Source organism: Barbatula barbatula (genome assembly GCF_947034865.1).
Source record: "Barbatula barbatula genome assembly, chromosome: 24".
Taxonomy (NCBI): Eukaryota; Metazoa; Chordata; class Actinopteri; order Cypriniformes; family Nemacheilidae; genus Barbatula; species Barbatula barbatula.
In genome coordinates, this window is record NC_136787.1 from 11,687,157 (window position 1) to 11,709,692 (window position 22,536).

At 37.3% G+C, this 22,536-nt stretch overlaps 1 protein-coding gene across 3 annotated transcripts; it reads right to left on the reverse strand.

Moving 5' to 3' along the window:
* Positions 1-219: 219 nt before the first annotated feature.
* On the reverse strand, positions 220-18,718 carry postna (periostin, osteoblast specific factor a). 3 transcript variants are annotated; one of them, XM_079449438.1, is made up of 25 exons: positions 18,560-18,718; positions 17,538-17,636; positions 14,096-14,160; positions 13,312-13,469; positions 12,920-13,084; positions 12,695-12,841; positions 12,473-12,614; positions 10,382-10,594; positions 10,088-10,222; positions 9,516-9,664; positions 9,112-9,248; positions 8,137-8,267; positions 7,890-8,020; positions 6,691-6,793; positions 6,473-6,540; positions 6,286-6,331; positions 6,129-6,164; positions 4,114-4,920; positions 3,966-4,031; positions 3,609-3,701; positions 2,889-2,948; positions 2,590-2,649; positions 2,005-2,091; positions 1,883-1,924; positions 220-955 (listed from the first exon to the last, which is right to left on the reverse strand). In XM_079449438.1, exons 1-25 carry the CDS (start codon positions 18,676-18,678, stop codon positions 900-902), a joined length of 3,315 nt encoding a protein of 1,104 aa, XP_079305564.1. In that variant the 5' UTR covers positions 18,679-18,718; the 3' UTR covers positions 220-899. The 3 variants fall into 3 exon arrangements, 2 of the variants coding, with proteins under 2 accessions (XP_079305564.1, XP_079305563.1); XR_013786242.1 differs by having other exon boundaries at positions 361-955; positions 3,976-4,031; positions 18,560-18,689; XM_079449437.1 differs by having other exon boundaries at positions 361-955; positions 1,883-2,091; positions 18,560-18,689.
* Positions 18,719-22,536: the final 3,818 nt, after the last annotated feature.

Below are 22,536 nucleotides of genomic sequence, written 5' to 3' on the forward strand. Positions count from 1 at the left end.
TAAACAAAGGTAAATATAATTTGTCAAAATGTGGATATATTTGCTAGAAGGAACTAAGGGAATAACTGGCTGGTTCTGTTTAAAATATGTTGCTGTAACTCAACCAGAGCATGTTCCTAACTCTAAGGTTGTGAGATCAAATCTTGGGAACATACAGAATTAAAAAGTAAAGCAAACTTTGAATGCAGACACAAATGCCAAACACTACTACCAGTGCAAACAATCAATTACTTTATATGAGTGTGTGTAACAGACAAATCTTTGTAAATCCAATAATCCAATACTTGTAGACAGAATAATCTCCAGCATGGATTGAACATTTTAAGTAAATGGTAAAAATCACAGACATTTAGTTGTTTTAAGTAAAAATGTGTTTAATATGTACAAATAGACAGTGTTGTCTAGTCAAGGATAAAAATGACAGTTTGAGGGAAATGTATAAAGTGAACTCCATCAGGTAACAAATCAGTAACAGGCATACTGTAAACCAATGGATAGTCACAAGCTGTATAATTTTAAGGAAACTCAGTAAAAACAGGCAAAGCTTTGCTATTCCATAAAAATAAAAATGCATTCATGTCTCTGAATGCGAGCACCAAAAATCGTATGAGCTTAACAAGCTTAATGACAAGGATCTCCAGACGGGTCATACAGAATGCCTTTTAAAAGAAAAAAATATAAACAGCATAAAAAATCTAACCATTTCTCTTTTTAAAACCACCACCATGTCAAGTACCCCTTAACTGAGTTGTTGAAGGGGTGCATATTACACCAGTCCAATGTTTTGGTTTGTAATGTGTAAACATTGTATGTGGTTTGTAACAAAGGTGTATCTCTGGGTCATCTCTGGGTCACCCTGTCATTGTCCTGTAGCATCCATTTGGTTGGTCTCAACAGCCTCACTGTCGGGATTTGGGGTGACGCCTAACCAGTCTCATTCTTCTCCTAGCTCCGGCTGTAGGCACACATATACATTTGGATATTTAAATTACGATTTTTATGTTATGTATACGATATATATATATATATATATATATATATTTATACAGCATATATATATATAAAGTATATGAAACAAAAAAAATGTAAAATCATATATGAAATATATGAAAAAACAACAATATTAATAAAGATGTTTTAGCGGCAACAACATAAACACACATGTGGCCGGTAGGACCACTACAAAGATTAATTTTTTTTTGAGTATTTTTTGTTTAATTTAATACAATTAATATACTATGTATACTATACCATATATAAATATGTGACCCTGGACCACAAAACTCACTCACAAGTAGCACAGGATGCCTATACATCATATGTGTCAAGATTATTGAAATGATTATAATCATTCTTCCAAAGATGTTCATCAAAGCTATTTATACTGTTTTGTAACAACTTGAAGGTGAGTAAATGATGACAGAATTTTCCATGAAGATATTTTGTAAATCTACTATACATATACAAAAACTTTGTGAACATAAATGGGCGGAAAAACATTGCTCGCTGCTGCCCGCTTTTCATTTCAGCTTTTGGGTTCATCTACACTTCACAACGTCATTACAGCAGTAAGCCAAAAGAGAACATTAAAACAAATCAGTTTCTTCTTGGCAACGGCCTGCTACAGTGCCTCTGAATGACAACTTTAAAGGCAATTTTTTACACCCTCCGATTCCACATTTTCAAATAGTTATATATCGGCCCAAAATTGTCCTATCCTAACAAACCCTTATTTATTCACCTATTTAACACTTATTTTATATTATAACCAAACACAGACCCGACGTGAACTTCGGGCAAGGCGCATGTGTCCGATTAGACCATCTATATAAACGGTAATATTAACAAATGAAATATATGAACACATAAATGAATTACATACGTTGCGGTTTTTGAATGGCAGCTCGTTTTTGTGAACGACCTTCTGTAAAAATAGACAAAAAAAGTCAAGCCTGAGTATTATTCTTATTGTTATACAGATATTATGAACTGTGACAAACCAACCCTTGATGATTCTGGTGATTCTCTCTGTCTCTGCATCAATGAGATCTTGATTGTCTTTGAAAGATACAATCTTTGAGAAATCTGGTCCTAAAAGAATAAAACAAAAACAGAAACTACTAATTCAATTAACTCATTATATAATGATGTGCATGTTGCATCAAGTCTGCAGCCTACGGCACAAATAATACAATATATTACCAACACCACACCCATGAACATAAATAACAAGCCTTCACGCTTTTGAAAAGGCTTTCCATTATATGTTAGAACACTGCTGTACGGATTTTCTCCCAGTTACACACAAACACATTTAGTGTCGGTCGGTCGCCAACGTTGGGCAATAGAGTTTGGCTTGCAGTCCCCATTTCAATTCATTCCAAAGGTGCTCAGTGTTGGTCTGGTCTTTGCGTCGGCCAGTGAAGTTCTTTTAAACTAGTCTCAGTAAATCATTTCTTTATGGACTTCGCTCTGTGCTCAGAGGCATTTGTCATGATCCCACGAAGGTAGAAGCATACCGCTTTCTAAAGAATTACTGTGCGTTGCAGTAACAAGATGCTAGTCAGTCGTGGGTATTTTGAACATTACCTTCAATGATCTGAGGCTCTGGATTTATTGTTCTGGTAAAAGTAGTGAGACCTGGTCCACCTTTGAATTGAGAGAGACAACTTATTTGTTTTATAATTCACATGATAAATGCAAATCCACATTATATCATTTTTTGTGATGTCTTGAACAATGTCAGATTCTGGTTTAATTACTCTGGTAAAAGTGGTGACTCCTAGTTCACATTCATGAACATGAAGATAACAAATAAACATGTTGTAATGACCACACAAGCATCCGTTTAACAATACATCATCACTATCGGGTTTATTGGGTCTAACCTTCAACAATCTGAGGTTGTTGTTTGACTACTCGGGTTACCGTGGTAAGGCCAGGTCCACCTGCAAGAACAAGGAGACAACAGATTCCCATAAACATGTGCAAACACAAACCAACCCAAAGCCAAATCAGTTTTGTAAGACAGTCAATGGGAAACTCTGAAATCTTAATGTAAATGTTGCTTTTCGTGAAAGGATTCTTTCTGCTTGCTAAATTCCAAAAAGGGAATCAATACCACAGGGTGGAAGCCTAAATCAAAAACTTCTGGAGCCATGGGAAAACCAACAGGGTTCGGAAGCTGGAGCATCACACATACGTTGTCATGAGAAACAACAGAAAGTCAACAGACATACAAATGTTAAGGTAACCAGGGATTGCAATACAATGGGCATAACAAACATACATCATTTCTAAACAAGTATGAATCACCGAGTTCACATCAGCTCTTAATAAAAACATCAACCTTTTATGGAAGCTACAAAAAGAACAATCCCACGGTGTTAATTCACATGAATCTTTTGTTGAATGACAAAACAACGCACATTCTAAAAGCTTTCTCTTCTTGTCAACTGAACAACAATAATTTAATAATGTATAAAAATTGTCCAATGTTTGGGTTCTCATATCAGTTTTCTATCATATTCTCATATCAACTTTTGTTACTTTTATTATGCTGTAATTTGTAGTTATCCACAATCATTTAACAAACATCTTCAACTTACCTCCCTCAGTGATCGCGTCAGTAATTTTTTTTATATCTTCCTCCTGGAGAATTTGTGCCTCGCCGTCCAAAAACGCCCTCATCTTAACAACATCTATATATAGAATAACAGGATAAAAAATCTGAGGTTTTCCAATTATATTTTTGCATTAAAGGAATGACTGAATAAATAAATGAAAAGATAATGTTTCAACACAATTCTGATTTGACAGACAAATCTCATAATCATAATTTTATAATCTAGTTGAACAAAACCAAATATAAATTCTGACAACCACAATAACAACACATTCAACTCTACACAACCAAATCTACAACATATATTCAACACAAGACAAAAGCTATTAAAATGAATGACCTGCACCCACGATTTTCCTGATTTCATCATCAGAGTCAAGTTCACCATCAGAGGAGGCACTATGACCTGAACAAAAATTATGAAGATTTTCAATTGAGTTTCCAAAATGATTGAAATATAAAGCACACAAAAGTAAACAAAGACATACCTTCAATGACCCTTGTGACCTTTGTAATTGACGGCTTCCCTTCGATCACCCTTGTTACTTTGGTGATCCCCCTTTGTCTTTCATTCACAATTGCTGGCTTCTCTTCAACCACTCGTGTAACTTTTGTGATACTGGGTTCTCCAACCACTCGTGTAACTTTGGTGATACTCGGCTCTCCTTCAACCACTCTTGTAACTTTGGTGTTCCTGGATTCTCCTTTAACCACTCGTGTAACTTTGGTGATACTCGGCTCTCCTTCAACCACACGTGTAACTTTGGTGATACTCGGCTCTCCTTCAACCACTCGTGTAACTTTGGTGTTCCTGGATTCTCCTTCAACCACTCGTGTAACTTTTGTGATACTCGGCTCTCCTTCAACCACACGTGTAACTTTGGTGATACTCGGCTCTCCTTCAACCACTCGTGTAACTTTGGTGTTCCTGGATTCTCCTTCAACCACTCGTGTAACTTTTGTGATACTCGGCTCTCCTTCAACCACTCTTGTAACTTTGGTGATACTCGGTTCTCCTTCAACCACTCGTGTAACTTTGGTGATACTCGGTTCTCCTTCAACCACTCGTGTAACTTTGGTGATACTCGGCTCCCCTTCAATCACAATCTGTTCAGTTACAGGTCCAGATTCAATGACTCTGCTGACTGTAGTAACTGGCAGCTGGCCCTCAATGACCCTGGTCACCTTTGTGGTCTCCCCCTCTATCAGCACTTTAGTACCACCAGGTTTCGTTTCGATGACTCTTGTAACTTTGGTCACGGATGGTTCCTTCTCAATCAACTTGATCTCAGGACCTAAGGGAAAAAACGTTATTCACACATTTCTCATCTCAGGGAATATTACTGTCTGTTTAGGTCTGTAATGCTGATAAAGTGATTTTTGCTTTTCAGTAGCAGGAGACAAAGTTTAATATTTTGTAATTTGTTGGCTTGCAATGTGTCATTTACTTTTGATGTACAAAAGTAGCATAATATATGTGTGCATTTGCCATTTGGTGTGGGCTACAGTAACCTGACAGCAATAAAAATCTACTTTTAAAATACGTTTAAATTATTATTATAGAATTAGTATAAATTATTATTATTATTATGATGCTGTCATCTAACAGCATGTGAAAGACTGACAGCATGACTAGACAAATGAAATCTGATTAAAAAATCAAGGTTATCGCATAAAACATTTTTTAACTGGTGCGAGGCCGGTCATGTAAGTGATAACAAGCGTCAGCTTAGTGTCACGCGCCTTTCCCTCACGGCTCTCGTCCCACCCTGCTCGCCACAACATATTTATATTCTATTGCTGAAAAAGTGAATATCAACTTGTTTCCTATGCAGTATTAGAGCTCTGAAACAATACAGAGCATAATTTCTGTTGTTTTGACCTGCTTCCAGTTTTCATTTTCTGCATATAAAGTAATTGCAAATAGAAAGAAATTCTGCGCCTGTATAATGGGTTGCTTTGACACTAAGTTGCTTTACAAAAGGATCATTTTACCATCCTGAACTTATAGTTAAAGACCTCAACATCTAGGTCTCTGCCATGCTGAAAGGCAACATCTCCTTTAGCTCTATTTTGGGTCTCTAATGGCTCTTAATCTGCTTTATCTGTCCAGTAACAGCCAGAGGAAGAAGCCAGTGTCTGTTTCCGGCCAAATAATATTTTCCAGCGAAACAATATGTGCTCTATTCTGTTCTCAATGCTCTGGGGACTCAAGAAGAATCGGTGCATACAGAGGTACAGCTGAGGTAAATTTCAGACTTGATGTTTAGTGGATGACTGTATAAATGTATAATTGTACAAATACCTACAAAAGCTTCTGGGAATGATCGGCTGGCAGAGAAGGACTTTGCCCGAGGAGTTACGCATCAAGAAATCAAATAAATAATGTGGATGGGTGTAAGAAGGGCGCAAAATAATCTTCATGTAGAGTTTTGGAACCGTCCTTTATTCAGCACATGACACATGAATTAAAACATAAATATCGTGGTGATGTGTGTATTACCTTTCTCAATGACATGAGTAGTGGTTATAGTACTTTCTGCAAGATGAAACACAATGTGTTATTATGTAAACAAATGTTAAATTAAATCCATACACACATGCTGAAGAATTTCATGTTTGAACGTAAAGAGACAATGAAACGGATGAAATTCACTTACTGATGAATGTGAGGGGAATCTCATGGTAGGTGAATCCGGATTCAAACTACAAACCAGATAAAAAAAAGGAAAACTAACCAATGTGAATTGAATGTGTTGCTATGGGACAATTCATGATTTAGGATCAGGCCTGTATTGGATCTGTTATATTTGAGTCAGTTTTCAGATGCAATATGTGTGGCTGTACCTTGAGCTGCATGTATTTGATGAGTCTCTTCAGCAGAATCAATATGTCTTCACGGCCAACTGGCAGATCTGTGATTTGTATTGAAATTCTTTATTTAGCTCTTGGGACTGTTGCTTAGGTGTCAGGTCAGTTATATACGAATGACAGGAGGAGGTATATTGAGTACTAAAGACCTACACATTGGACTTTAATCATGTTGCTCACTGTTAATAATTTACCTTTAGGATATAATATGGTCTTCACTACATGAACCACTCCATTAGATGCCATGAGATCAAAATCTGGAACGTCCACGGAGTTCACATGGATGGAGTTGTTAATCTGGGTATAAAAAAGATTTTAATCTTTAACAACCACTTTCTGTGAATTTCTTTTTTTTACAAATATAATCAATAATTTATTCAGGAGCCTCTTGGGGTATGATCATTGAAAACAATAACTCGTCAATCTAAAATACTGACATTTTAAATCTGAAGGTGTCCTCTATGAATGATATTTAACTTTCAGTATTGCCAGGTCAGCATTTTTGCACAGAATTTGGGTATTTTAAATTGTCACTTCGGGTTGTTTTTAATCTGCGGGTTAAATCTGTCAATCTTAAGGTAAAATACATGTAAGGTAAAGTGTGTTTATAATTAATATTATACAGTGCTTTAAAAAAATCACATAACATACTTATAAGATAGCTTGAACGTTCTCTAAGTTGCATTGGATATAAGCATATGCTAAATGCATAAATTTATGCAACAAAAAATGTTTCAATTGACGAGAGTGACATATTTTGAACTCAAATAAACAACACCCCTGTCCCACAGACCCACATTCACACATAAATATACAAAGAGCCCTTTTCATTTTCCTGAATAAGATTTATTCAGATATAATATTCTAAGTATACTCCTGTCGTGGTGGTTTCCTGTGAAATATTTAGACGAATGGACTGAATTTGAGAACAACTGCAGGAAACTTGTGCTGTGTCTAATTGCATTGTGTACTGATAAGAGCATGTCAGGCCCTTCCTCTCTTATTCCAGTAACATATTAGTGTTGGCTCAGATTTAAAAGTCCCTGACTTCATAGTTTCACAGTAACAGTTTTATCACGGACGCAAAGTCCTCCCGACTTTAATCCTGTCACTGGAAAAAGTAATTATGAGTAATCTTGAAAGGAATCACTGTTGGAAAAAGCTGAAATCACAGGAAATATCTGTGTTTACACAACATATAGTGTTTTATCAGATAGATTTGTTAGTGCTTAAACCCATGTGTGTACAGTAAAACATTTTCCTTGACATATCGTGTAGACATTCTTATTGGCAACACAGTTGGATACATATTTAGCCGAGGCTTTATACAAAGTGACATACAAATGGGAATAATTCACGCAACTGATTCGTCTAAAAATAATATTGTACTTACAGACAGCACTTGAAGGTTGTTACCCTGCATGGTTTTGAGAAGGTTAGTCACTCCACCCTCCAGCCCTCCATTAATAAAGACGCCGTTGCTAAAATGATAAAGCAGGATTGTCCTCAGGGTGTTGATATCACCTGTCAACAGGCACAAGTCACAGTTTTACTCTTCGCATCTGGCATTTTTATTAATCGTTCAGTATTTACAACTCATATATCACTTTTTTTGGCGGATGATTTAAAAAGAGGATTACTCTTTAGGAGATTGAGGTCTGCTTCTGAAAGGCCACTAAAGGCGTCATCGATGGGCGCAAAGAGAGTGTACGATCCCTCCTGTTTCAATAGATCTGTCAGTCTGGCGCTCTCCATCAGAGTCAGGAAGATACTAGAAGGGTTTGTGGAAAACACTTGCAACTTTAGCATTTAGATTTAGAAATGCAAATAAAGACTAGATTTTGGAAATAACAATTCTTGAAAATTAGGGCTGTTCAGCGATTAATCACGATTAATTGTATCCAGAATAACTGTTTGTGTTCACGTAAGGGATAATGTACAGTTATCGCAGAAATAAGTCTTATAAGAAATAAGGGGCATATTCCGTGATAACAGCCGGCTGCTTGTACATTATCCCGCTTATTACACGGCTATGCCACATGAGAAAAAAACTGGACATAAAATGTGAATTTGAAACATTTTACTAGCTCATTTTTACCGAATGCAGACCTACATAGTGATAGACACATACTATTATGTAAACACAAACGTTTATTTTGGATCCGATTTATCACGATTAATTGTTGAACAGCCCTATTGCAAACTATGAAAAGGTTAAGCACATGTAAGAAAGAAATCATAATTTAGCAAATAAACAGATGTCAGAAAAAAACCTTTTTCAGAATTCAGTATAAAAATATGAATGTTAACTGTTAGTTACTATTTTAATGTAAGTTAATGGGACTTTCAAACAGTCATATCATTTTAATAATAAAAGTAAATAAGTAAAATTGATTGATGTGTAAACAAAATCAACTAATTTCAGGCTCAATATTTTCAGATTTAGAATGTGTTTGAAAAATCTAAGTGTTTATTAATATCAGGACAGTGATGCTTTGCATCCACTATAAAAGTAAAAACATTCAAATGAATGTTATCTCGTCGGTTTAATTGGATAACACTGCGATTTAGATCAAAGTGCAAGTCAGGTACATTAAATGTGTTAATAATCTCACTTGAAGCGTCCGTCTTTTAAAAGCAGGTCATAGATGGTTGTCTGGGCTGGATGGATCAGTGACTTCATGAGGTACAAGGCTCCATCACTGCCTTTTCTGTTGCCCCTCACCATACACGCATTCTCAATACACACAGCCTGATACACATGGAAAATAAACATGTTATACAGGTCATGAGAGTTTTGATTTGGACGCCGAGCGCTGTGCGCTGAGAAAGAATACACTGAGTCAGGTGAAGCAAACTACAAACTTACCTGACAATAAACAAGAGTATAAATTCAACGGCCAATGCCTGGTGCATGTTAAATGTTCTTTTAGGTGGGTTGTTCAATTTACACAACAACTGTTACAATCGTGCCTATTCTCTATCATAGACAATAACAATCGAAGGTTCTGTTTCTCACCGTGCGATAAATGAAGACTCTCAGCAGTTTTCCTCCCAAGGTCTCGAGCAACTGGCCGCTGTAGAGCTCGCTCAGAGAAATCTTGAATTTAAGGATGTGGTTTTCGAGGATAATCTTTAAGAGGCGCTGGTCCATGGACATCACCTCATCTGCGCGACAGATTAACATGATGTCATTACACTACAATATAACACAAACTTTACTAAACATAGTCGGCCATTTTTAAGTTTACTCAAGAACTTTGGGGGTTCGCAGGAGAAAAATGATGACTCCAAATATTTCATGGCACATAACTAAATAACTCTTTCATAAACACGCACACATTTCTATAGTCCAATAAAAAAATTACTTCCATAACTATTAAGCTTAAACGCCTGAATATATAACACGTCTCCTGGAAAAACCCTTTCCCAGAGTTATAAAGCTACTTTGTAGTCAAAGCTACAGAAAAAAAACCAATATATTATATCATTAAGTTTATTTATGGACCGAAAAGAAGAAAAACAAAACCCCTACCAAATGTTCAATGATCTCTGCATACAACTCCTTCATATTTGTGGGTCTTAACTCACCAGTGAAGGCGCCGTTGAGCGGGGCGAGAACAGTATATTCAGTTTTAGGCTTTATGGCGGATGAAAGGCCAAGTTCGGACACCATATCCTTGAAGACGCTTTGAGATGTGCCAATGAGCTCCATCACCTGCTTGGCTGTGAGAAAAACCAGAGATGTGATGCAAAATTGATGTTCTTTATATTTGGTCAGTTTGAGATGTATTTGCAGAACTTCTTGTTTGTTTATTGCATTGATTTATTAAACAGATCCTTAAGGTTGAACGTTGCAGATTCAGGAAAGAGATGGAAGCTCACCTGAGTCGGGCATAAGAACCTGGTCAATCAGATGAATGACACCATTGCTGGTGACAATGTCCTTCTTTAGCACCATCTTGATCCCGTTGACTGTAAGGCTCTCGCCATCACAACCGATCTCAATGTTACTACCCTCAAGCGTCTCGTAGATGGAGCCCGCCATAATGGCCTCTGAGCACTGGACTGAGTTCAGGGTGTGGTACTTCAAAAGTGCTTAAAGAAACGAGCAAAATAAACATAGAGTATGAACTAAGAGAAAGCTTCATATTTTAAGATAAACTGTGCAATGACTGTGTTTAGAAATGTGTTTCATTAGTCAAGGACCGCACAAGAGTCCGTCTGACCGACAAGTAAAGCAAACAATCAGGGCTATTGTTTCGTACTATTAAAGAGTTCAACACAAACATCTCCTGAAGATCCTGCAGGAAATTCAACCAATCAGATGAAAGCTTCAAAGCGGTATGCTTTATGCATCAGACGTTCGGTCTGTGGGTGTGATGTCTGATGCTGAGACCTGACCTCAAAGTTCATTAGCACAGTAGCTGCTGCTGACCAATGAGAAATCCGCCCAGTCCTTGCTTTCTGGAGGAAATCTGGTGAAGAGTGAACTTTTTTACATCTCACAACTGTGATATCGCTTTCACAAGCAGATGTGCTTTTGCTCCAGTTTTCTGCATCTGTTTAAGCAGTACTGTTACAGTAGTGTGTATGTGCATTCTGATACCTTTCAAAACTTCAGCGAAACTAAATCCAACACTTTCGTAACACGATTAGTCTACATATTGCAAAAATAAGGATTTTAGAAAGAAAAACATAAATAGATTTTTATTTGAAAGTTGACCGAAAAATAAAACATATTTTTTATTCAAGTCTCATTTATTCACCCTCATGTCTTTTAAAACTAGGAGACAAAAGAAGATATTTTGAGAGGCTCTGTGTCCATACAACAGAAGGTAATGGGGGCCAATGTTGTTTCTTCAAAATATCTTCTTTTGTCATGCAGCTTTTGAATAAGTGCAAGAAAATGATAAATAAATCAGTAATGCATCAAATAATGGAGAACATCATTATAATTGGGCATAAACGCAGTGTGTTGTTGAACGCACCATCAAGATTTCAAAGAGTGGAGATCCAGGCAGTGCTTGCCAATTTGGAAGCATATTGATATAAAAAATGTTTTACTACAGACTAAAAGATAAAGCAAGCTAAATATGAAAAACAGATCTTGCCCACCCTTGACTACCATAGTAGAAAAAATTACCTTATCATTTGTTCTGTTCAACACAAAAGAAGATATTTTCAAAAATGTAGGAAGCAAACAGTTCTGGGGCGCTTTTCACAAAATCTGTCTGGTTATAAGCATTCTTCCAAATATCTTCAGTACATCAGAACAAATTCATTTATAGAGATTGGAACAGCTGGAGTAAGTGATGATGAAATTTTTGGGTGAAGTATCTGTGGTGAGCAGGGCGGGACGAGAGCCCCTGGAATGGCGCGAGGCCAGTCACGTTAGTGATTTATCAATTCCTAAAATAAAAAAGCTAGATCAAGGGTGTTAAAGTCTAATTCAGTTATTTAGCACCATTTTCACCTCCTTAGCTCAGTCATATCAAAGGTCACACAGACTCTGCCTCTCATGTTAAATAATACCACCTTATTAGGCAATATTTGGTCTCAGATTGGGACTGTGGTAATATTGAGAAAACCAGCATACTTTTGTGTCTTACCACACTCATATTTGACAGACCACAAAGAGTCTGAAACTCTTTTTTCAGCCGAACCTGATAAAACATTATTCAACATCTAAGCATTCACCATCGGGATTTTGACATTGGATGCCAGCGACTGCGGTTATAGGTCTGCTGTTTGCCTTCTGTCTAAGAATTTGAAACGGCTTGAGCTGGACAGCATTTGTGTGGCGCTTACTCAAAAACCTGAGGTTACTGGTATTACAAACCTTTTAAGGTCATGATATTCTTTCTTTATGAAAGACAGCTACCCCTTAATAGATAACCCCTCAATTGATATTTTTTTCCCTAGAGATGATATTTTGTGGTGGTATGATTGATACACAATGAAGAATACACTTACCCTGAAGCAAGGTTTTGTCACCCAGAAGTCTCTCCAGCACCTCTCTGTCTAGCTTCTCAAAAGCTTTATTGGTTGGAGCAAACAATGTGTAATGTCCAGGCTCGCCCAGTTGGTCCACCAGACCCGATGCCAAGGCAGCTGTCTAAAAAAGTTAGAAAGAAAAGAGACTCGCTGCAGGAAGCTACAGGAAAGAATTTTTCTTCACAAAACTAAAGTACATACATTCAGTGAAGTAAGCTCTTCATTGTTTTCGATCACATCCTTTATCGATTGGTCCACAACGCTGATGACCCGATCAATGACGTGCACGACTCCATTAGTGGCCACTTGGTTGCCGTGAATGATCCTGGCACAATTCACAGTGACGACCTATTGAAACAATTCAATTTATTGACTTCATGCATTCATACACCATTTAAGCATGCATTGTGTAGAAAAGGTACACACTCCATTAGAGTAGTGATTGATTAGGAGCCCTTGTTTGTTGTACATGGACTTTACGGTCATATCATTCTTCAGGTCTTTGGTGAGAAGCCGTTTGTCGACCATGTGATGGTGGAGAGTGTTGTAAAGCTCAGAGGCTCCGTTGCTCAACAAATTTGCTTTCAATGCCTGCATATTTGAAAGAAGACAACACTATGTAAGAGCATAACAGTGGGTTGAGAGTTAACATAACAGGACCGCATGTTGAAATTTTCCTCTGTTTATTTACTTTTTAAGGTCACTTTGGGTTTCAGTAGGTATGCTTGGTAATAACACATAATGTTGATCCCTCGTATAAACGCAGCATGTACATATCTTGTTGTTCAAATGAAGCGATAGTTAGAATGTAGACTCACTGGATGTAATGCTTCCCAGGCATCATCGCTGGGTGCAAACATCGTGAAGGTACAATCTCCCACGATTTCTTCATTCAGTTTGGACTTCTCAGAGTACTGCTTGGTGAGCTTGGCTTTAACCAGATCCAGGGTACCATAAACTGTGTCAATAGGGGCCACTGACAAAAAAACAGAAAAAAACCTCAAAAATGTAAATTAAGTCTTTATTTACTCATCCTCAAGTTGTTTTAAATCTGCATACGTTTCTTTGTTCTGATGAACACGGAGAAAGATATTTGAAAGGATGCTTGCAACCATACAGTTCTTAGCCACCATTGAGTACCAAAGTAGGAAAGGTTTATTTGTAAATTTCTTCGTTGAACACAAAAGAAGATATTTTGAAGGATGTAGCAAACTGTTGACTACCATTGTGATTTTTTCCACAGTGGTAGTCAATGAAGGCCAAGATCTGTCTGCGTTACAAGCATTCTTCCAAAAATCTTTCTCTGTGTTTATCAGAACAAATACCTTCAGTAATGTACACATTCAAGACACCATTAACCACATGTGTATGAACAGCCAGCTAGGCTCCTTTTTGTTTAGAGAACCAAAGCTAATGTCTTCTTCACGAACACCTAGTCAATGAATTACCTGACATATTAAAGAATGACCCAAAGTTCAACCTCAAAGTACAATAACTACAGTATATTGCACAAGAATTTTAACAATGTAATCTAATAATCTAGTAGTTTGCTGGCGTCACCATTACACTTTCCCATATTTAAAGTATGAATAAAACACAAACCTGCCGGGCACCCACGCATACCGTCTAGCTTCATATAACCAGGGCAGCATTCATATAAAACCATACTGCATAAACAAAACAGAAAGTATTACAACTGAGGATAAATATTAACATCATATCAAATGGTCATGTTAAATTAAAGGGATAGTTCACGCAAAAATTATAATTCTGTTATCACTCTCAAAACTATTCTGTTGAACAAAAAAAAAGAAATGTGCAAAACCAAACTGTTCTGGGTCACCACTACAGTAGCATTCTGCTATGCTAGCCAATGGTGGCGAGAACTGTTTGGGTAAGAAACATTCGTACATTTTTATTTGTGTTCGGCAGAACAACGCAAAAACTTGAGTAAATGATGACTTTATAAAATCTTTTGGGTGAACTATCCCTCTAAGGTCATAAATGTTTCTTTCAAACCCTTTAAAATATTTTATTTCATATCCAAATATTTTCCTTTCCTTACAGTTTACCTTTTGATTTAGATTGGGTCCAAAACACCCTTTTTGACAAGAGTCATTTGATCACACAATTGTTTCTGTGTGCAGTATCTTCAAAATGCATGCACTGTTTTTCTCAGATAAAACATGTTAGTTCAACTATGAACTGTTGTCTCCATTTGCTTTGTAATTTTTTACCCAACAATTATTTTGGTCAATTTTCCAACATTCCAAACTAAATATTAATATCTGTAAATTTAAACCTTCAAATACCGCTTCTGAACACATTGCGAAACAGGCTCTCCTGAAATACTTTACATTCTATTAAACATCAGGTCCCAAAGTATTACCTGGCGTGTAAGCACACAAAAAATTGGGCAATGACCCAAATCTGAAGCAGCCCTCACAAAGAAAATCAGTCAGTCTCAAACGTGTGATGTCACCTGCCTCAAAGCTCTTGACAGACTGATGATTGATGTTTTTCTACAACACTACCTCTCTTCTGCTGCTATTCAGTGGAAGATCTCAAGCGTTCAGTTTATGGAATAGATTAGGGTAAAGATCATTACTGTATTTCAGGATATATTGTTAAGGCCTTGGTTATATTTTATTTGAATATCAGCTTTGTCTCAGATGTGTCTCTTTGGGTTTGAAATCAAAATTTGCAGACCATGTCATGTTAAACTCTGCATGTAGTTTAGATCTTTATGAAGAATATATGGGGATCAGAAGATCCAAATGTAACATCTTAAAGACACAAATGTAAATGTAATACTCTAGCTTAAAAATACAACGTATAAAAATCAACAATACACATAAACTATATTTTTTTCCAAGCTTATGGTCTAGTTGAAACTAATCTGCAGTGTTGTTCTGATGCATTTTGGTAAAAGGTCAAGTCTTTCTAACAGCTGTGTCTGTCTGTGTCCATGTAATTCACTCATGGCCATGACAAATATCTTTCCCCATTGGTTTTAGTGAAAGATCTGTTGTTCTGTAAATGATCATGCCATCTAGAGATTTGAGATTACATGCTCTCTCTCTCACTCCCGCGCTCTCTGTCTATCTTTCATGATTTCAAGGGTTTAGAGACAGACATTGCAGCTGTTCCCAAAGTCAGTAAAGGAAGGAAGCGAGCAGGGACTACTGGAAAGTCACAAAGGAAGGCAAGCTGACTCAAACTTTCCCTGTGTGGCCGGCGCACCAAGATAGGCAGCTTTGGACCTATTCCTGCCCAAAATGAAGTCGGGAGAACCGGGTAGAGACTCCAGGCAGTGCATATCTCAGCGGGGGAGATTTTGTGTGCTTTATCGTTGAATCGACCTCCCGGAAGACAAAAGCGGAAAAGTGCTTTCATATGTTTCCTTAAGTGACCAGAGAAGTTGGCGAGGGTGGTTGAACAGATCCTGCAGAATGAAGTACTTTGTGGTCAAAGAAAAGAGTGACAACTGAGGTGTCAAATCGCACAGGGAAATGCAGGGGCTGAAGTATAGGTATTTATACTTTTAAGTGTTTAATGAGAAGCCTATACGGGTAACCGGTCACAAGATAACAGATAAAGCAATGGGAATATATTCAGATATGTGTAATGAAGGAGTGTTTCACACCTCACACGTTCTGACACAGACAAGAAACCAGCCACATCCTTACCCGAGGAGGATCATGTCAGATAGTTTAGAAACTACAAACATAAGCACAAATCTTAGCATACAGAATCAGATTCTTTTAATATCATGACCTTAAAAGTTTGACATAAGTAAATCCTATAGGTCCCTGAACATGCCTCTGCATGAATAAACATGTCCCGACACATAAAAAGCATGAATATATACATTCAAACTGCGTTCACAAAAAAAACACAAGTACAATTTGATGGGCTCGTATAGAGTATACAATTTAGATGCATCTAGTGGTGAGGTTGCAAACTGCAACCAACAGCTCACTCCAACCCCTCCCTCCGAAGCACTACGGTGGCTGACACTGAACTAAAATGTTGTCACGGTTTCGCTTCTTTGCCGAAGGAAATAACATATTTACGAAACATGCGCTGTAGATTAGTTCGTCCGTTTAGGGCTATTGTAGAAACAATATGGCGTATTTCATATAAGAGGACACTCGGTAGAGCAAACTGGACTCCATGAGAAAAAGAACATAAATGACCAGATTGTGAAAACCGCAAAACTTTTTCATTGTCTTCAACATTAGAAAAAAGATGATATTGCAACCATATAGAGAACAGAGTGGCATGAAATCAAGAAAAGCATGAAAAACTCAAATCTAACGTTGTGCAGAGCAAGTATTTGCAACAACACATAGACATCTCCTCAGGGCAGAGTTTTTATTCTTTCTACACACATAGTGTCTGCCAACGGAAAGGCTGAGTCGAGCTTGAACAATTTATCTGCCAATTTCTAGTCAGCGGTCCCCAAGGCCTACAACACATCACAAACTGACACAGAAACAACCTTACGTCATTCTCCTGTGTGCTGGACATAAAGAAAACGTGGCATTAGAGGAAAGAGAGATATAAAGAGACTGGAGCAAAGGCATGAAGCAATATTTGGCATACACAAGTACAGTTGGATGCATGTGGCATGCCATCCCGCAGTGAAAAGTCCATAATGCAATAATGTCTTGTATGTAAAAGCATCTCGTGCTAGGTAAGTGTCGATAAATCTGGTATGTGCTTTGAATTCCAGTGATTTACGGAGAATTCAACCTATTAAATTACCAGAACATAGAATGTTGCTTTTTCTACTAAAACATGAAAGTTTATGAAAAGTAAATATATAATTTAAAACAAAACCGAGCTGCATTAAAAGAGAACCATATGAGTTGTTTTAAATGTTCCCCAGAGACACCGGCTTGAACACACCCTATACAGCAAACAAAAGAATCTGATCGATGTATGTGTAATCCATCACCCTTTGGACCGACGTCAACTTGAGAACCACAGGCACTTACTGACCTCTGAACTGCGGATTAGAAAGAAAAGGGTGACCTACGTCTTCTTGCCGCAAATGGATTTCTTGTACCAATTCCTGCATGTGCTGAAGTACTTTTTTTTGGTCCCCATGACCTGTTGTAAAGCGCACACGTTGGGCCTGGAAAAGAGTAGGGAAAGGGGTGTTGATAACGGCATACTTGCAGACAGACTTACACATCACAGGCGTGTTCAATTAGGCAGGTAATTATATAGAAGTCCTGACAAATTGCTTGAAGGAACTGTCTGAACATAAAAAAGCAAAACCTTTGTTGTTATTTCTAAGACGCTTAGTTACGTTTTCTAATAATATTTGTAAAAAAAATAATTTATAAAAGACAATTTTAGAAAACCTTGATTTTGTAGCTTCCAACTGCTTCATTTTAAAGAGACATTTTTCAAAAATCATGTTTTTTATTGTGTATTACAATTAATATGAATCAAAATGCAATTGGTTTGTTTTGAGCTAAGCCATAATCATAATCTAAGACATAAAGAAATACAGCTTACTAACACAATAAAACATAATAAAAAACATGATTTCTGAAAAAAATAGAGCTAGCTCTTTTTGGAAATAAATTATTTCCATAATTGTTTAGATTTAAATTGGTATGGCTTTTGCATATGTTTCTTATAAAAAATGAAAATCAGGCTAAAGTAATCAGTCTTGTAATCTAATGAATTCTAAATTAATTAATTAAAATATTTATTATAATTTCAATCTTTGTTATTCAGAACATTGCAAAGAGTAAAGTGTGTCTCATAAAACTGGACTTTTCATACAACAGCGATAATATGATCAGTGTCACAAACTAATACACACCTGTAAATATTTAATTTGACTTTTTATCATTTTTAAAAAACTATTAAACTTTGTTTTCCAGGTTTAAATGTCTAATTGTGGCCAGTCACCTTTTGACTCACTGCATGCAAATTCACATTTAGTGCCTTCAGTAATTCTTAGCACATTCAGCCTGTTCCATCCCGTCTTTCCCAAAATTTCCCCATCAAAGATGAACCTTTAAATGAATCGTCTGCTCTTACCCTTCATTCTTAGCCCTGATGCGACTGTGTGTGACTATCTTGTCATACGCTGAACAATCCACCTGGTCCAGGGAGGAGAGTGCCAGGATGGTAAATGCAGCTGTAAACAGGAGTTTCATATTGGAGTGCCCCTGCAGATCAAGCCCACTGAAAAACTGAAGGAATGGGAGCGAGCTGCAGGGATCCAGCCTTTATAGCAACCCTCCCCTTTTTTTCTCTGTCTCAAACACACAATGACATACGTAAGATTAATACACAGAAAATCAACCTGTTTCCCATTGAACCGCCCCCTCCGTGGGAACCCTGCACGCCTAATAAGAACTTACCCCTTTAAGAAACGTAGATAAACAAAAGCTCTCGGACATTTTACATTCTATAAAGCATCTGAACTATAGCATCATTTGATACTTTTTGGATTACACAATGTTCACATTTACGCTGAATTCACACATGTATCGTGTGCATTTTCATCTCACCATTCACACTGTTGGTTTTTGCAATCTAATCCATTCACATTTGTAAATCAGGCTTTAAACCTACAGTACATCTTCATAACTGACCCAATTTGCCAAAGACTCTCTTCTCACAAATTATATCACTTTCCACGGGATGTTCATCATCCAAATTCTGCAAAATGCTACTAAAGCATATCAGATGAAAGGATCATGTTCCAGCAGCACTGTAACTGTTCCATCTTCATCCAGTCACTTGACACATCTGGATTTTAGGGTTCAGACCAAACTCATGGATTAGGCCTCAGGCAGCCCTAGCTAAAGCCAGATGGGAAAGCTTTAATTTCTCTGAAGAATCTCATCTGTATTTTTCTCATACTAACTGGCATGGAAAGGTGTGGGGGGGCGTGAAGGTCAAAGGAGGATAGGAATAATAATGGAAAAGGCATTGAGGTAGTGTCAGGAAATGTGAGTTTAAGAGCTCATTTAACCCTGTGTGTGCATCTACCTCTAGTGGTGGAGTTTTAGCAGTACACATCAGGGTAACTTCAGAGGCTGAGCCCATGCTTTATTTTATACCTGTATTTCTCATCTGGGTGCTTCCAACGTTCTTAGGATGATTTTAAAGTAAGCGCATTAAAAAATGAAGACTTATTATTATAAAAGTGACGTTTATTGCTTGTTACAGTGCAGTAGTTGCATATTAAATTAAAGGGACAGTGAATGAGAATTCTGTCTTTATTTACATATACTCAACATACAAAAGACGATATTTTGAATAATGTAGAAAAACAAACAGTACTTCATGTAGGAAACAGCACTTTCTACTTCTGTCAATGGTGACCAATATCTGTTTGGTTACAAGCATTCTTCCAAATATCTTTCCCTGTGTTCATTGGTACAAAGAAATTCATTTGGAAATAGCCTAAAACATGTAAAAATGCAAATTTTAACCATACTGCCAACCAACACATTCTGTGCTTTTTCTCAGAAGTAATATTAGTTTAAAATCCCTATGAGGTCAATTCCACAGTTGTGGGTTATTGAATTTGGCATGCATAAAGCAGAGCGTGTTAACACGTTGGCTCTTGCTGCAGTGCAAATGAGAAGTGCTGCTCTTTAAACTTCATTCAAGTGCCGTTGAGCTGCAGACCGGAATCTCTGGGGTGCTACATAATTCAAATAAATTATAGATAAGCCTTTGTACCATGGTGAAGGACAGGGAATGTGAAACAAATTAGATGGACAAATCCACCCAACATTTACCCTCCCCAAACCATGTGCTACACTGCAAGAATTATTTTAGTGTTGTCAGTGTTGTTGCCAATAGACTCTCAGCATTTCTGAAGAGTAACCACTTCAGAGCAGAATGCCGGCATAGGTGGATTCTCTAGAAGTTTGGAACATGCTAACATCATCTAAAGGAAAAGAAAGACCTGCATGTGATTTTTCTAGATCTTGCAAATGCCTTTGGATCAGTGCCACATAAGCTGTTGTGACAGCATTTGACTTCCACGTTCAAGAGCAGGTTACAAAGCTGATTACGGCATTTCTGGATCTCCAATTCTGTATAACCTCACAGGATAGTTCCACCACGTGGCAACAGCTGGATGTTGGCATAATGGCATGTTGCACAATTTATCCACTGGCTTTCACAATGGCAATGGAAATAATAATAAGTGCATTGCGTTGGGTGGTTGGAGTAGAGCGTTTGAGTATGAGCTCAAGGTGTCTCACGCCAAGAACCTGGAGAGATCGGTGAGTACACAAGTGAGGAATGGCTTGGGCTACCAAGATGCCTGAGCTACATAGGGCTGTATGGGAATGGAGCTCTCTCTCTCTCTTCCCATTTCGAGCCTTGTTGAGGAATATAATTGCACAAAAAACAAGGTTGAGATGACGCTCAAAGAATCCTGTGATCCCTGTGTAAGAGATGCTGCTCCAACAGTAGTGAAAGGGAGCCAAACAACAGCGGTAGCAGATGCGAAGGCAGCCCTCAGACATAAGGACATCGTGGGATCATTTCAAAATGGCAGATGGGGACTTAGTTTGGGATCAACCACACCCACATGGAAAAAAGCGACACCAAAGAAACAGCGTCGACTGATAGGGGGTTCGGCGTCAAGAGTAAGTAGATGCACCAGAGCAGTCTCTCAAGCACAGCAAGGCTTCTGGATGAGGTGGGAAGGCATTGAACAGCGCAAAATCACTTGGAGTAAGCTGTGGAGTATGGAAACAAACAGGCTAAGCTTTTTCATAAGAGCTACATATGATGTGCTGCCCTCACCAACAAATCTGTATTTTTCTCCAGATCTGACGTTTCCAGAAGAGGTCTTTTGCTAGGGTCTTCTATGATTTCACAAAGTCATTAGAACAAATACGTGTTATGGATTAATACACAATGTTTTATTTTAGCAAATAAGCAAATAGTGATGTTTGTATGTAGGAATACATGTTTTTTGCAGTATGCAATCTCTAAGTATGGTCTGATTGTCTAAGTATGGTTGAATCATGTAGATTATCCTAAATAAACTTGACTGGGAACCAAGATCACAACAGTACTCAATCATAGTTCAGTATATACTCATTTATTCATATTTGTGCATTAATTCATGATATGCTATATGGCGGTAACCTTTTGTGTGAAGACAGAAGCTTTCAACCGAAATTTTCCCATAATACTGTAACTTTTCTATACATAAATAAGTATCTACTGATGAATAATGCAAAGTGTAATAACACTTTTGTTCTTTAAAATGATTACAAATAAGATGAGTATGCTGTGTAAAACTGGACTAGCACTGTGTCCGACATATGTGTGAGGTAACAAAAAACAGAAAGACAAAAAAAAGCTTGATGCAAAGCAATCGCACCCAATAAGAACTTTTCATGTTAACCAAGCTATTACAGTATGTGATTGGGGCCAATATGAATATAGTTTAGGTTAAAAGTTGTCATCATTCGTTCACCCTCATGTCATCCGAAACCTGTTTGTGACTCTTTGTTTTCTGTAACACAAAAGAAGATATTTTGAGAAATGTCTTAGCGGTTTTGTGTCCATACAATGGAAGTCAAAGGGTCAGTGTTGTCTAGTTATCAATGTTTCTCAAAACATCTTCTTTTGTGTTCTGCTGAAGAAATGAAGTCGTCAATATTTAAAATCACTCACATGTAAATGAAACAAGTACATTTTGGGATGACCTATCCCTTCAAGAGAGCACGATTCAATGCAAATGAGCATATAACTATGCTTTTAAAGTATCCTGTACTGTAATAATTTACAGTATAATTGAAAGTGTTGGACAAGATCCACTTATTAAATCAGAGAAAACTCTTAATAAAAAATCAGTCTTCATCTCGCTCATTCTGTCATTATTCAAGTGCCTCATGCACAATGTTGTAAAACATGACTAAAATGTTTTAAAAGTTGTAAATATTTGCATAGTAACCTTTATTCAAGACATTAGGTTGCGTGACGGTAATGACAGATAAAACACAGATAGCAAAAAACTGCTAAATCTAACT